Genomic DNA, 13,387 nt, shown 5'->3' on the forward strand with positions numbered 1-13,387 from the left:
ACACTGTAGTCATGCAGCACACTGCCAGAACTACAATCAGTCATTACTGTAGCAGAAGGAGACACAATGGATCAGTAACAATTCAGAATCACTTTTATTGTCCAAGTATATGTAGACATACACTAAAAATACAAGGCAGTAGCATGTCCTTAATGTACAGAAATGTGACAGACATATCTCATCTGCCAGTTGAGGTGTGTTCCTGTCCTGTTTGAATCCAAACCAGACTGAATTAGTCTGTATGTGGAGTCTGTTCTAATGTTCTTCCAGACTGGACTATTGCAGTGTGGAATGGGATCAGCAGCTCCGGAGGCAGGTTGGACCTCCAGAAGTAGCCAACACGGGTCTGTAGCTTCCTTATAATTTTCAATCAAAGTACACACGCAGGACAAAAATAGTTAAGGTCTGCTGGGGGACTTCCAACGCAACTTGTGTGGTACCACAGACTGCATGTGGTACACTCAATCTGAAAGGGAAAGAGATAGATGTTTAAATATCGACAAACATTTATCCTGATACTAGGGTTAATTCTTAGCTGTGGGCCTGTATGTGGAGTCTGTTCTTATGTTCTTCCAGCAGTTCCAGTGCCTCCAAAAAGTGCAGACATGCAAGTTAGGTGAATTAAAGTAGACATTTTCAATATCTGTTCAATTGTGACTGTTCACCCGGTGATGTTGAGGTGACCCATCCAAAGTGCATCCCAGTCTTCCAGCCAAACTCTGGGCAGGATATGAATTAAACTTCTTACCCAGTCGTCAATGTCAGCTCCCGAGCTGAGCTCCCCACAAGCTCGGCACAGCTGGGATAGGTCATCTGTTAAGGGGGGAAAAGCCATTAATGTAGTGCAGTGCCAGTATGGACACATTTCAGTGTAGCTGGTACAATCCTGAATACCTGAATTTTCCACCAGAGCCTGTGCCATGTTAAGCCGTAGTGTCGCCACCCCCTCCTGGTCCACACGATACTGCACAGTTTCATTTAGAAGTATCTGCTCTGCAAGCTAAAGTGATAACAGGGAGTACAATTCTGAAGGGGTTCCAATTATGTCAGAACATGCATGATCAAATTGTTACCTTGCACACAAAGACTCCACATGAGGACCCATCAGTCTGTCTTGGATGCTCTATGGTCGAGCATGTCCACCTTCCTACAGCGGGTCGTTTTTTGCGAACCAGTGCCCTGCACACAGAACGATTACAGTTTGGCAAGTGTATCATGAGCCCCAAAGAGATCATTTCCAATTAAAGATCAGCTGAATGGTGAAAAGGCTTCGTGTTGCTACCTAAAGACCAGCCAGTTGGCATTTAATTCACCTTGTTACATCTTTGCAGTGATTTATGTGTTCTGCAGAGGCCCCAAATGGGTCCAGGTACAAGGACCTCATCTCCTTCAGATACATGATCTATGGAGAGGCAAACAAGATGACAGCCAAGCCTTCATACATCAGATGGTCTCATAGTTTCATCTACATCTGTTAACTTTAAGATTACTTACAATGAGTGTCCAGTGTCCACCGTGACAAACCGCTCCAGCTGCCACAGCATACTTTAAGAGGTCCAGCTTACCAAAAAAGTACATAAAAACAAACATTATGCATGTACTGTGGAGGGAAACTGACAGACAAAGAGACTCACCGATCTTAAACTGCCTGTATTTCTTCCTTGCCAGAGTGAGGTCATGAGATACGAATCGATGATGAGTGCCCCAGCTCTCTGGCCCACCATCATCAAATACGCATTTATGATCTATGAGAATAATAATTAGTCGTGACAATGTGAAAGACAAATATCAGGCCAATATAAATGTACCTCTCCCTCCAGCAGCTTTCCTGGGGCCAAGACCAGCAGATCTTCAGAGAACAATTTGTATGGGCCGATCTTGGACCACAGCGTCTTCCTCTTCCTCCCACTCCATATGTCTCTGATCACTGTAAACATAGCAATACCAGTCATTTGTGAAATTCATATTTTATATGTACTTTGTCAGGTTACTGACAAGTTTCTGCAGGATTACAGTCATCCTGTGCCTTGCTGGATGAAGGTGGTCTTGCTGGCAGGGCACTGGATGTGGTTGGCATCTCACGGTCTTGTGGACCAGCCAGAGGAGAAGGATCCAACACCTTTTTTAATTTGGCAGGGATCCTCTCCTCTGGCTGGAAGTAATGTGTCAGGAGGTCTATATTCGACATAAGTTTGGCCTTCCCCTTTTCAGAGGCCAGGACCACATTTTTCCCCTCGAGTTCCATGATCCGGTATGGACCCATCATGTCACTCTCCATCTTGCCCCCTTTCCGTTGCTCCCGTCTGATGTTCTTTTTAAGAACTACATCTCCAATTTTGAACTGGTCATCTTGGCCCCTTTCGCGCTTTCTCCTTCTCACCATTTCCTGGCTTTTTGCGATGTTGGTCCTGACCTCTCTGTACGTGTCCTGCTGCATTTTTAGTCCTTCTGGAAGCTCCTCTTTTGTGACCAGCCTTTCTACTTTCTCTTCGGTTACCTGGCACAAATCACAGTTAGTATGTAGAGGACATAGATGAGCCCCTTTTTTAAGGATGAGAACATTAGAGCAACTTACTTCATACTCCTTTGGTACCTCTGAAGGATACCTGGCCTCCCTCCCAAACATCAAAAAATATGGGCTATACTTTGTCGTCAACTGTTTCTTTGTCCGCAGACCAAACATAGTTGACTGCAGAAACTGGTCCCAGGATTGTGGTTTCTCACCCACCAGTTTGTTCAGGGACCTCAAAAAGGAGACAGGAAAGAATTTAGATACTCATGCACAGTATGACAAAACACATATTAGTTTAGCTCAATATTTCATGAAGAGCTTAAGTTATTGAACACAAATATACCTCTGTATGGTGCCATTAAGCTTCTCCACTAGGCCGTTGGTCTGGGGATGGTAGGGGCAACAGAGGCTCCTTTTTATGCCCAGCTTCTTGCACAGGCCGTAGTTGACCTTGAAATGATCAGTTGGACTAACATTAAATAGGTGAGCACAGCAGCAGTTACATATCGGGCAGTCATAATGCTTCATCATGGTACCTTGTTGCGGAATTCTGAGCCCTGGTCTGTTAGCAGTCGTTTAGGTGCACCAAATTTGTAAAAGAAATCAAGAATACAACTGGTCACCTCATCTGCTGTTTTGCTCTTTAGTGGGTAAGCCTCTGCCCATTTAGTGAAATAATCAACCATGACACATATGTACTGGTTGCCACCATTGGTTACTGTGAGTTTACCCACTAGATCCATCCCTACGAGCTCCAGAGGCTCAGTTACCTGGGAGGAAAAAAAAAAACACATTATAGTATTTCTATTTCAGTGTTGTGATTGAAAGCTGACAAAATGTGCCATTGATTCCCTTACCTCTATCGGGTTGTATTCCCTCTTCTCTTTCACGTTCGCTCTCTTGGCCTGGCACTGTGGACACTGAGCAATCTAAACATAACATGAGTTCCAACAGCATGATGAATGTGTTCACACAAATGATTTCATGATACATTATATTGAAAACTAATAAAACATACTAGCAGTATATGAACAAACACATCACACTCTACTGTACAAGCTGAATGAGTGTTCCACCTCATTTTAAAGATACAAACTTACCCACTTGCGAATGTCCTCCTCCATGCCAGGCCAGTAATACCGGCTGATGATGGCACTGTGGGTTTTTTCCACGCCACAGTGTCCTCCAAAATGGCTGCAGTGGAATTCTTCAAATATATCATTTGCTTCCTCTGCACTTAATACAACCTTAGCAAGGTGCTCAGCTTTATTTTTTCTGCGCCTGCAGATGTAGTGCAGATCTCCATCTGGTGTTTAAATAACATAATGCTACATTTGTTAGTTTTACCATGGCAGATGATCACTGTGTTCTGAACTTCAGATGGCAAGCATTCTTACCTTTAATCCGGGAGGTGTCCGCTCTCCTTTTGATAACATATTTTTGTTTGGCCGTTAACCCCTCAGGATACTGGTTGTGGAGCTTGAAATTGAGCACCTCCTGCACAATTTTGGGATCCATCACCCCTATCTGTCCCTAGCTCCTACCTCCACCTGTCTCACCTGCTCCAACCTACCTACTCACCCCTTCACACACAAACAGATACACAACAAGATACAAACAGGACAACCACAATAAAGACAAATAAACCTCTCAAACACACACAGCCACACTCTACTACTCACAGCAACCACTCAACTATCGACTACTCACTCACTCAGCTACTAACCAATCACCTAACTATGTCTGACTTATATGTTTTATCTCTCTCTATCTCTCACTATCTCCGTCTCCTCACAAACCCACAAAGTTGGGGCATGTCAGTTGGGTTTATATAGTCTGTACCATGTACCAATGAAACCTGCTCCCAACCACCCACAGGTTAATTTAATAACACTGATTAACTGTAACTCCTGATTAACTCCTGCCCAGAGTTTGATTGGAAGACTGGGATGCACTTTGGATGGGTCACCTCAACATCACCGGGTGAACAGTCACAATTGAACAGATATTGAAAATGTCTAGTTTAATTCACTTAACTTGCATGTCTCTGCACTTTTGGAGGGCACTGGAACCGCTGGAAGAACATTAGAACAGACTCCACATACAGACTAATTCAGTCTGGTTTGGATTCAAACAGGACAGGAACACACCTCAACTGGCAGATGAGATATGTCTGTCACATTTCTGTACATTAAGGACATGCTACTGCCTTGTATTTTTAGTGTATGTCTACATATACTTGGACAATAAAAGTGATTCTGAATTGTTACTGATCCATTGTGTCTCCTTCTGCTACAGTAATGACTGATTGTAGTTCTGGCAGTGTGCTGCATGACTACAGTGTGTAAACTCACATTTAGCTGCATCATGTTTTATTTGGAAGTGTTTATATGACAGAGCAGGTCCACACAGGTCAGTGCGCTGGTATCTGCGGGTCTTGACGCTACTTGACAGCCAAGTCGTGTTCACATGTGCCGCGTTGAACTCCGCCAAACATGTCTTTGTTTCTTTTCTGTCGCCACACAACATATTTCCACAGCCCAGATGTCTGATGGTACCAAGCGGTTCTGTCTAGACCGAGCAGAAAGCTGAGCAGAAAGCTGAGCAGAGCGCTCAGGTAGGTAGCAGATGTTGTATCACAGGTTAATCTGAGCAGACCACAGTTGACCACAGTCTCCTCACCGCTCTGAGCGGGCTGGAAACTGCTTCTCCTGCAGGGTGGGTTAAAGCAGAACCAGCTATCGGGCCGTCTGGACAGCAGTTTACTAACCATGTGTGATTAAACATATGAGACTGACGACAAGAACACATTTCAACAGATTTATTAACGTTAGCAGTGTATTGAACAGGCATCGGGACAGTCACCTACTGTCTCATTCGCTAGTCCTGCTAGGAGAGTCCTGACAGCGGCAGCTCACCGACGGGCTGGCGAACGGTTATAATGTTACAGCGGACCGTAATGTTTCCAAACACACCGACACATGAACGTGATAAAGACAAGAAGCGATCAAATGTTTATTTCCTGGATAGTCAACAAGGGGTCCTCAGAAGGACACGCCTCCCAAACATCTGCCTAGTATAAAGAATATCACCAGTTAATTCAGCCACCAGTTAATCTCGAACACCGGGCAGAGTTCCGGCATCCACTACCAGTGACGGTGACAACGGGTGTATTGAGAAGCTGTCACCATCAGCACACAGGACAAAACCCAGCGGGACTGTGGTGACGGACGGGGCAAGGTTGTGATCCTACTTAGCTAGCCACTTTGCTAAAACTAGCTTGCGAAGGTTGAGTAACGTTACTCACAGCCCAAAAAGAGACAGTTGGCGGTAAAACGGACAAAAGACGCCAACGACCGCGTGCGTTTTCATTTAAAACACTTGTAATCCTCCGAGAATACGTGTGTGATTGTTGTATTTCGAGACTTGAGAGCTCTGTATCGCTGCATCGTAAATAGACACACACTTCCTAATAGCTTGAACGTCGAACACTTACTTCCTGTCACGTGACGAAAACAAACCGTTTCTCTTGTGTGGCGTTTAGGTTAAAATCGGGAAAACCGGCATCTTGCACTGAACTGCGAAATGTAAATGGTATATGCTTAATACTGTAAAACTGTAATATATGGTGGTACTTTTGGTATTTACGAAACTTTAAATTATGGTTGTGTAGTATTTTGTTGAGATATTTATTCAACACTTAAAACGTGTTTTTCTGGCTGAGAGCAGTGAGCATATGTCCTGATGAATGTATACTTAGGTCGAAGCGAACAGTACTTTACAAGTTAGGAGGCTCGTTGGAGGTGAACTGAGCCTCGCCTGGAAAGTAGAGCAGAGCAGGCGGCAGGAGGCGGAGCCTAAAAGCTGCGTTCATGTTGACAGTTTCCATCGGCCAAGAAGATTTGACAGGAAGTCATAGAAAAAGTTACATTAGACGCGACCTGTAGGCTATCTGTAGTTTGCGGCCACCTTAACATTTATTTATATCCATCCATCGTCTACCACTCATCCTGTATTCAGGGTCGTGGGGAGGCCGGAGCCGATCCCAGCTGACATTGGGCGAAGGCAGGGTTCACCTGGACTGTGGGAGGAAGCCGGAGAACCCGGAGAGAACCCACGCTGACACGGGGAGAACATGCAAACTCCACACAGAAGGAATCCGGACCGGCTGCGGCCCTGGCCCCCGCACAGGGGTGGTGTATACTAGTCCTTAACTCTCTTAAAGCTCTAGTCTACGATTTTTAACTTGAGCCAAACTTTAGCCAATAGGGGCCGTCCGGTCCGCATGGCTACTATTGGCTAAATGTTCCGAGCCAATCCTCGCTCACTCTCCTGCTCCTGCTCACGACTCATCCCGACTCACTTTGAAACTACGAGCAGACGAGACTCTTGTTGGCCTGATCAGTTCAGGTATGGAGCGGGGCTCTCACGTGATTTTGGCTGAGGCTGCAGCGTCAGCGGGGAGGGGAGGGTGGGTGGGGGGGGATTGTGGCGAGCGATCGCTGAGCAGTTTTGGATCGGGGACGTTCTGCAGTCGGTGTGAGAGAGAAATCCGACCGGCACCCGCTGCATTTACACCGATTATGTTTCATCATGCGTGGCCGTAATAAACACTATTACTGCTTTGTACATGTTGTGGAAGTCCCGGACACAACGGCGGGAAACTCAACGTCCTGCCTGAGTTTACCTTTACCCGGAGGAATTGTCTATGTAAGAAGCCGTGCATGCCGTCGCGGAGTGGCGAGTTTCCAGAGACGCCGCCGCCGCCCGCAAACTCTCGATTATCTTTTAAACTGACTGGTGTCGATCTAAAATAAAGACAGATTCAGCAACTGCATAGCTTATTTCTCACATAAAATGTTTTCAGAAACACATTTTGGTGAACTGTTTTCATAAAATAAGAGGAAGGTGGGAGGCTGCGAGGGGAGAACGATACGAGGAGGAGGAGCACAGAGGGGAGGGGAGGGGAGGGGTGTGTTAAAGGGGGGGATGCTTTTTTTAAACCATTCAAATCATAGACTACAGCTTTAACTTTTCCCATTCATTCTCTGTTAGTCCTTAACACTTCTGATGTAATATACTTTTGTCCACAAGGGGGGTTTTGGGGGCGCTGTTTTACCCTTTTGCATACAAATAAGGAAATTTGAGCGTTTTGACATTTGACAGCAGTAAAGACGCCCTAAATGTCATTCTTTTAGCCTGAAATTTGATCATTTTTATCAAATTTGACCTGTTTCTATTACAATGGATTTTAGATCCACTAGTGTGGGTCAAATCAAGGGAAATGGTGGTTTAAGGTCATTTTTAAACTGTAAAACTGTATAAGCCATGTCTGTGTGTATTTTTTAGGGGACAATGGTGACAGAGTTCATGATCATTTCATGAGAACTGTGTGTTCCCATCACATTTCAATTTATTTTATTTATAGTGTCACAACATGGCAAAGGTTCTTGCAGGAAATGATACACATGCGCAGGAAAAGCCAATGATTTTCAAAGTCAATTTAAGAATTTGCCCAGGTTCCCACAGAGACGGCACCCGCTGTTCTTTGAAGGGTCATGGGGATACCTCGTAACAGTGAAAGAGGAAAACAGCATATAGTGATTATAGGAGTGATATATGATTCACAGGAGAGGTCAGAGGGTGCCCGACACTAACATGCAATCTTTACCTTCAAACTCAAGCTCACCGCAATGTAACAAACTAATCTAAAAATAATTAAAAAAATTAGAATCCATTCATTCTGAGCTGACTGAGATCAAAACAGGGGTCAAAAGAGGTATTAGGGAGGGGGGGGATTACTCCATTAATTGATACCAGACAGGCTATTTAAACAAGATGTGTAGTTAAAAAATGGGTATTGACACTTATTATGATGAAATTCTTGGCTGGGGTCAAAATTGACCCGTACCATACTGTGAAGACATGGAATATGAACAGTATGTATTAAGACCTATGCAGAGGAAGGCCTCCACAACCCTTGGAGGTCTTTTGAGGACTCTGCTGCATCTCCGTTCTTTGAGCGGGAGCTGGAGGTCACCAATAAAAGAGGTGCAGAGTGGAGGAAGGTGGCAGAAGAGAGGGCAACGAGGACGTCAGCGGTGCAGCGGCCAACAGGTCACATAGTTAATAAAGAATAATATAGCATTAGTTGCACTATAATAAATATATTTATTGTACTAGAATGAATGTTATTGCACTACAGTGACAGTGGTGTCATTCAAGATGAAAAAAAGCATTAACATAATGATATATAAATAGTAAATGACTACACAATGTACTGTATATTTACTGTGTATTTAATTTACTGTTAATTTGTTTTATGTATGACGTTAAGGGGCATAACAGTTTGGACTTTGTGTGAAAGCATCACTGTGACTGTGACATTTATGTTTTTATGCTCAGCTGTACATTTACAGATCTCTACAATAAACATATATGGTTGTACCTTAGTGTAAGTAAAACCTTGAGCAATATAATTGGAAATGTATATGTTATTTTTTGCCTTATTATTTGAAGGGTTTTTCTTGAGTTATTATTACTATTACCATTATCATTAAATACAAACTAATTGTTTGCACATGATTGTTTTCCATATGATTTAATTTAACTGAAAACCTTTTAAGAGATAAATGTAACGTTTTGTATTCTGCACACATCCTGTCGCAAACCATCCTGAACCAAATATGGGAAGTTGTGTTTGGTAAAGGAGGGAACCGAACCCTGACATTTTTGAAGAGGCTCTGGTCAAGAAAAAGTCTCCTACGGGTATCCACGGCTGGCCTCTCGCTGTGAGGCAACAGTGCTATCCACTACACCACCTTGCAGCCCGCATTTATTTATATTTGTACATAAATATCTGGAAATCAGAATCAGAATACTTTAGTAATTGTACAGCTGCAGTTGCTCCATAAGCGTCAGGAAAGAAAGAGTCAAATAAGTATAAAACTAAGTATAAGTATAAAACTATAAAGTATAAAATAATGCCACTAAATATATGTAATGTATGAACATAATATATGTATATAAAACACTATATGGTATATTAGTGTATTTGCTGTTGAGGCAGTATCATAGAATCTAGTGCACTAAGTATTATTGCACATGTAAGTATGCAAGTAAAGTTTGACAGTTATACTCTACTATATTTAATGTGTATTCCTGGCGTTTTTTGTTGTTGTTGTTGTTGTTTTATATAGCCTACAGATCGCGTCTAACTTAATCATGATAATGGTAACTTTTTCTATTACTTCCTGTCAAATCTTCAAAGGCCGAAGGTAGTGCAGCTTTTAGGCTCCGCCTTCTCTCATACCTGACAAGGTAGGGTAGTCAGTCCATCACATTCACCAACGAGCCTAATGCTAAAGGTTGAAACGACGTGATGGCATGTAATCATGTTTTCGACACTATCCGTTTTAGGTGAGTACATGGTAAACGGACACCTTATAAACGTGATGCTTATTAAGCTAACATTAGCGTAGCCACATGTTAAGTTAAGGCCCAGGGGCCTCTACGCCCTAAAGGACATACATGCATTTTATTTCCTCCGTTTTACCGTGATAACGAGATAATTTTCTGTTTTCCTGTGATAACGAGATGTTGATCCGTTTTCCCGTGATAACGAGATAATTCCTACGTTTTCTCGTGATAACGACGGCAGGGCTGCCAACTCTCACGCACTGGCCGTGAGACACACGTATTAGATTGGTTTCACACTCTCTCACGCCACAACCCTGGTTTCTCACGCTGAAGTTTCCATCCAGCAACAAAATAAATCTATTGTGTTATCTGTTTTCTCGGAGCATCAGCGTCTTCTCTACATTATAAGTGTTTGTCACCGCGCCTCAGCCGAAAGAGAAGAAAAAGTCAGAAATGAACTGATTCACAACTGAAAGTGAAACTTAAATAGCGGTGAGTGGATCTACACATGCGCAGACTTAAGACATGGTGAAAATCCTTGTGGGGATTTGAAAAAGTGGGTGGTATGTTGTGACTCCTCCATAAATGATTGAACATACACTTACATATTTTATGCACATTTTTCTGTGAATCACAAGGGATTAGGACTACTAGAATTTTTCTTCAAAACATTTTTCATATTTTCTTATTGATTTATTGCATTTTTAGTCATCAACCACATGATTACACACCATTTGATGGAAAGAATGCTCATTTTAAGACACAGCATTAATAAAACAGAAAACACGGATCTTGGGGAAAAAATAAACACAGAATCTGGAAAAAATGAAAACGGATTTCATAGTTCAGAAGGGGTGGAGCTCGGATCTCGCCCTGTTCAGCCTACTCTTTGGTTGGAACATACTGTCTATGGTCAGAATTTAATTCAATCTTATTTCTAGTGTCATATCACAACAGAAGTCATCTTAGGACACTTAACACATTGAGCAGGACTAGAATACGCTCATGATGTTCAGAGTCAATATATTTTCAAAGTCCCAACATCACCCAGGGGCAAGCATTACAGCGACAGTGGCCAGAAAAAACTGCCTTAATAGGCTTTTAGGCAGAAATCTGGTGCAGCCCTTGGGTTCCAACTGCATTTGGTGTTAGAAGTAGTATAGTAGCAGTAGCAGTAGGGGTAGTATTAAAAGAAGCAATAGAGCAGAGAACAGAACAAGTACAGAAGTACAACAGAGCACACAGCTCTCAAGGACTTGATTTTGGTATTTGATTACTTTATTTTTTATACAGAATCCCAAAGTAAACGTGCACAAAATGAGCCATGTTGTGTCTTGTATCTTACTGTTGGGTCAATAGGTTCTATTTGTACTCTGAGTTAGGCTAATACATTGAGAACCACTGATAAACAGTATTAAAAAATGTTTTTGCTGTATGGTAATGATGCTGGATGGGCCAAACAAAATATGGCCGTGTATGCGGTAAAATCTTGGTTGGCCCACCAAATCTCACTCCAAGGTTTGTTGAAAAGTTGGCAGCCCTGTAACGAGATAATTTTCCTGTTTTCCTGTGATAACGAGATGTTGATCCGTTTTCCCGTGATAACGAGATAATTTCAAGTTCGGTAAAGTTGGAAAGATATTCACAGATTCGAACTTCGATATTCACAGATTCGAACTTCCGGGATCAATAAATCAGAAGTGAAACGTTGTGCAAACACAAATGATGCCTCTGTCCCACCGTCATATCATAGACTACGAGCCACAAGGACCAAAACCCATTTTTTTTGCATAAATAAGCCGTCCTCCGAGCTGAACGGAGAACATTGATCTCTATGCACAGCCGGCAGCCGGGCGAGTGCTCAGGGACCGTCTGCAAAATTGCAAGACAAGAACAAAACGCTGCAGACAAAAATCAATAACTCCACTGTTATACAGTACAGAGACTCCAAAATCACTACATACATCAAGGGTCTCCTTGAGGGTCAGGTTGGCCGGTTTTGGGCGAAAGAGGTTAGAACCCGCAGATTGCTGCTTGCGGCTATATTTATTATTGTTGTTATTATTATGTTAGAGAGAGCAAGAGATTAGACAGAAACAGAGAGAAAGACAGAAATTAAAATAACAAAACTGACAGGCTACATGTCCAAGACATATCATAACGTCCTCTTATGACAGTCAGGTGGTCTCTATGGTTATTTTTTTATTATTTTTTTTTTAAATAATTGAAGAAATCACTTGAAAAATTGTGTATTCCTAAGTCTTAGACCTATTGAGAGGCTTAACTATAGTTTCTGTTGTTTTTGTGTTGGTCTACATTCTACGTTTTTACTTCCACTGACAGTTTTGCTTGTTGCTTGATCTGAAGTTCTTCTGATCTTAAATTTAGGTTTCTTGTCTGACACTAATCTTATTTGTCTCACTCTTTCTGTTAAATTAAATAGTTTCCTGCAACATAATAGCCTGTCTCTGGTGTCATGCTTTAGGGTTTTTTCAGTCTGCATTGCACAGAACAGCTATTGTAGTATGACAATGAGGAGACCTTGGTGTGTGTAGTGATTTTGGAGTCTCTGTACTTTATAACAGTGGAGTTATTGATTTTTGTTTGCAGTGTCTTGCTCTTGTCTTGCAATTTGCAGACGGTCCCTGTGCACTCGCCTGGCTGCCGGCTGTGCATAGAGATCAATGTTCTCCGTTCAGCTCTGAGGACGGCTTATTTTTGTAAAAAATCAGGGTTTTGGTCCTTGTAGTGTTGTAGCGAAAAACCTTCAACTACATAATTTCTAGGTCCATTTCAGATAAACTAACTATCTAACAGATAGTCTCACAATTGTAGTCGCAGATGAAAAGAAGTCCAGCCAGTCTTTAATCCAAAGAAAAAGAGATGTTTATTAGCCAATACAGGATCCAAACATCACGGGTTACCCCGGGGTAAGCGCCCGAGAGCCCCGTGTCCTCGGTTTATATGCTGTTGAACCCAGGATTTCCACGCCCATGTCAGGTTGCCACCCTCACCTTTTCTACAAATCAGGATCTTATTTTCCTAAAAAACAATGACTGTCATAATTTCCCCACCCATCATTTGGAACTCTCCCAGCTGTCACACTTTGGCAGGGTTTTTCCCCATTAGCTTCCTAAAGCGTTCCTAAACCTCTCCTCACTGCAGCAGGCCTCAAGGCCATTATGACATAATGGTGTACACAGTTTGTGTGGACTCATGAACCCAGGTGCAGGGCCTTTAAATCACAGCCTGACATGGTAACTTAGATATCTTAGATATATCCTTAGGCTGCAGAAATAATTAACCCCTTAGCCACTACAGTAGCTCCTATGATAATTATCTCATTATCACGGAAAAGTGGATAAAAATTGTCTCATTATCACGGGAAAACGGAGGAAATAAAATGTATGTATGCATGACCCTTTAGGGCTTCCGTACTGTACAACGAAGCGAGTT

At 42.5% G+C, this 13,387-nt stretch overlaps 1 protein-coding gene across 3 annotated transcripts in view; it reads left to right on the forward strand.

Moving 5' to 3' along the window:
- Positions 1 to 9,805: 9,805 nt before the first annotated feature.
- LOC311016674 (tumor necrosis factor receptor superfamily member 14-like) overlaps positions 9,806 to 13,387 on the forward strand; it is a 38,874-nt gene continuing 35,292 nt past the window's right edge. Inside the window, exon 1 of one of the 3 annotated variants that reach the window (XM_084014539.1) lies at positions 9,806 to 9,931. In XM_084014539.1, the coding sequence (XP_083870665.1) occupies positions 9,907 to 9,931 (25 nt within the window). In that variant the 5' untranslated portion in view covers positions 9,806 to 9,906. Of the gene's footprint in view, positions 9,932 to 10,392; positions 10,424 to 13,387 lie in introns of those variants that run through there. The other 2 variants (XR_014597525.1, XM_084014538.1) reach the window with 2 other exon arrangements.

Source organism: Eutrigla gurnardus, assembly GCF_963514095.1.
Source record: "Eutrigla gurnardus genome assembly, chromosome: 8".
Taxonomy (NCBI): domain Eukaryota; kingdom Metazoa; phylum Chordata; class Actinopteri; order Perciformes; family Triglidae; genus Eutrigla; species Eutrigla gurnardus.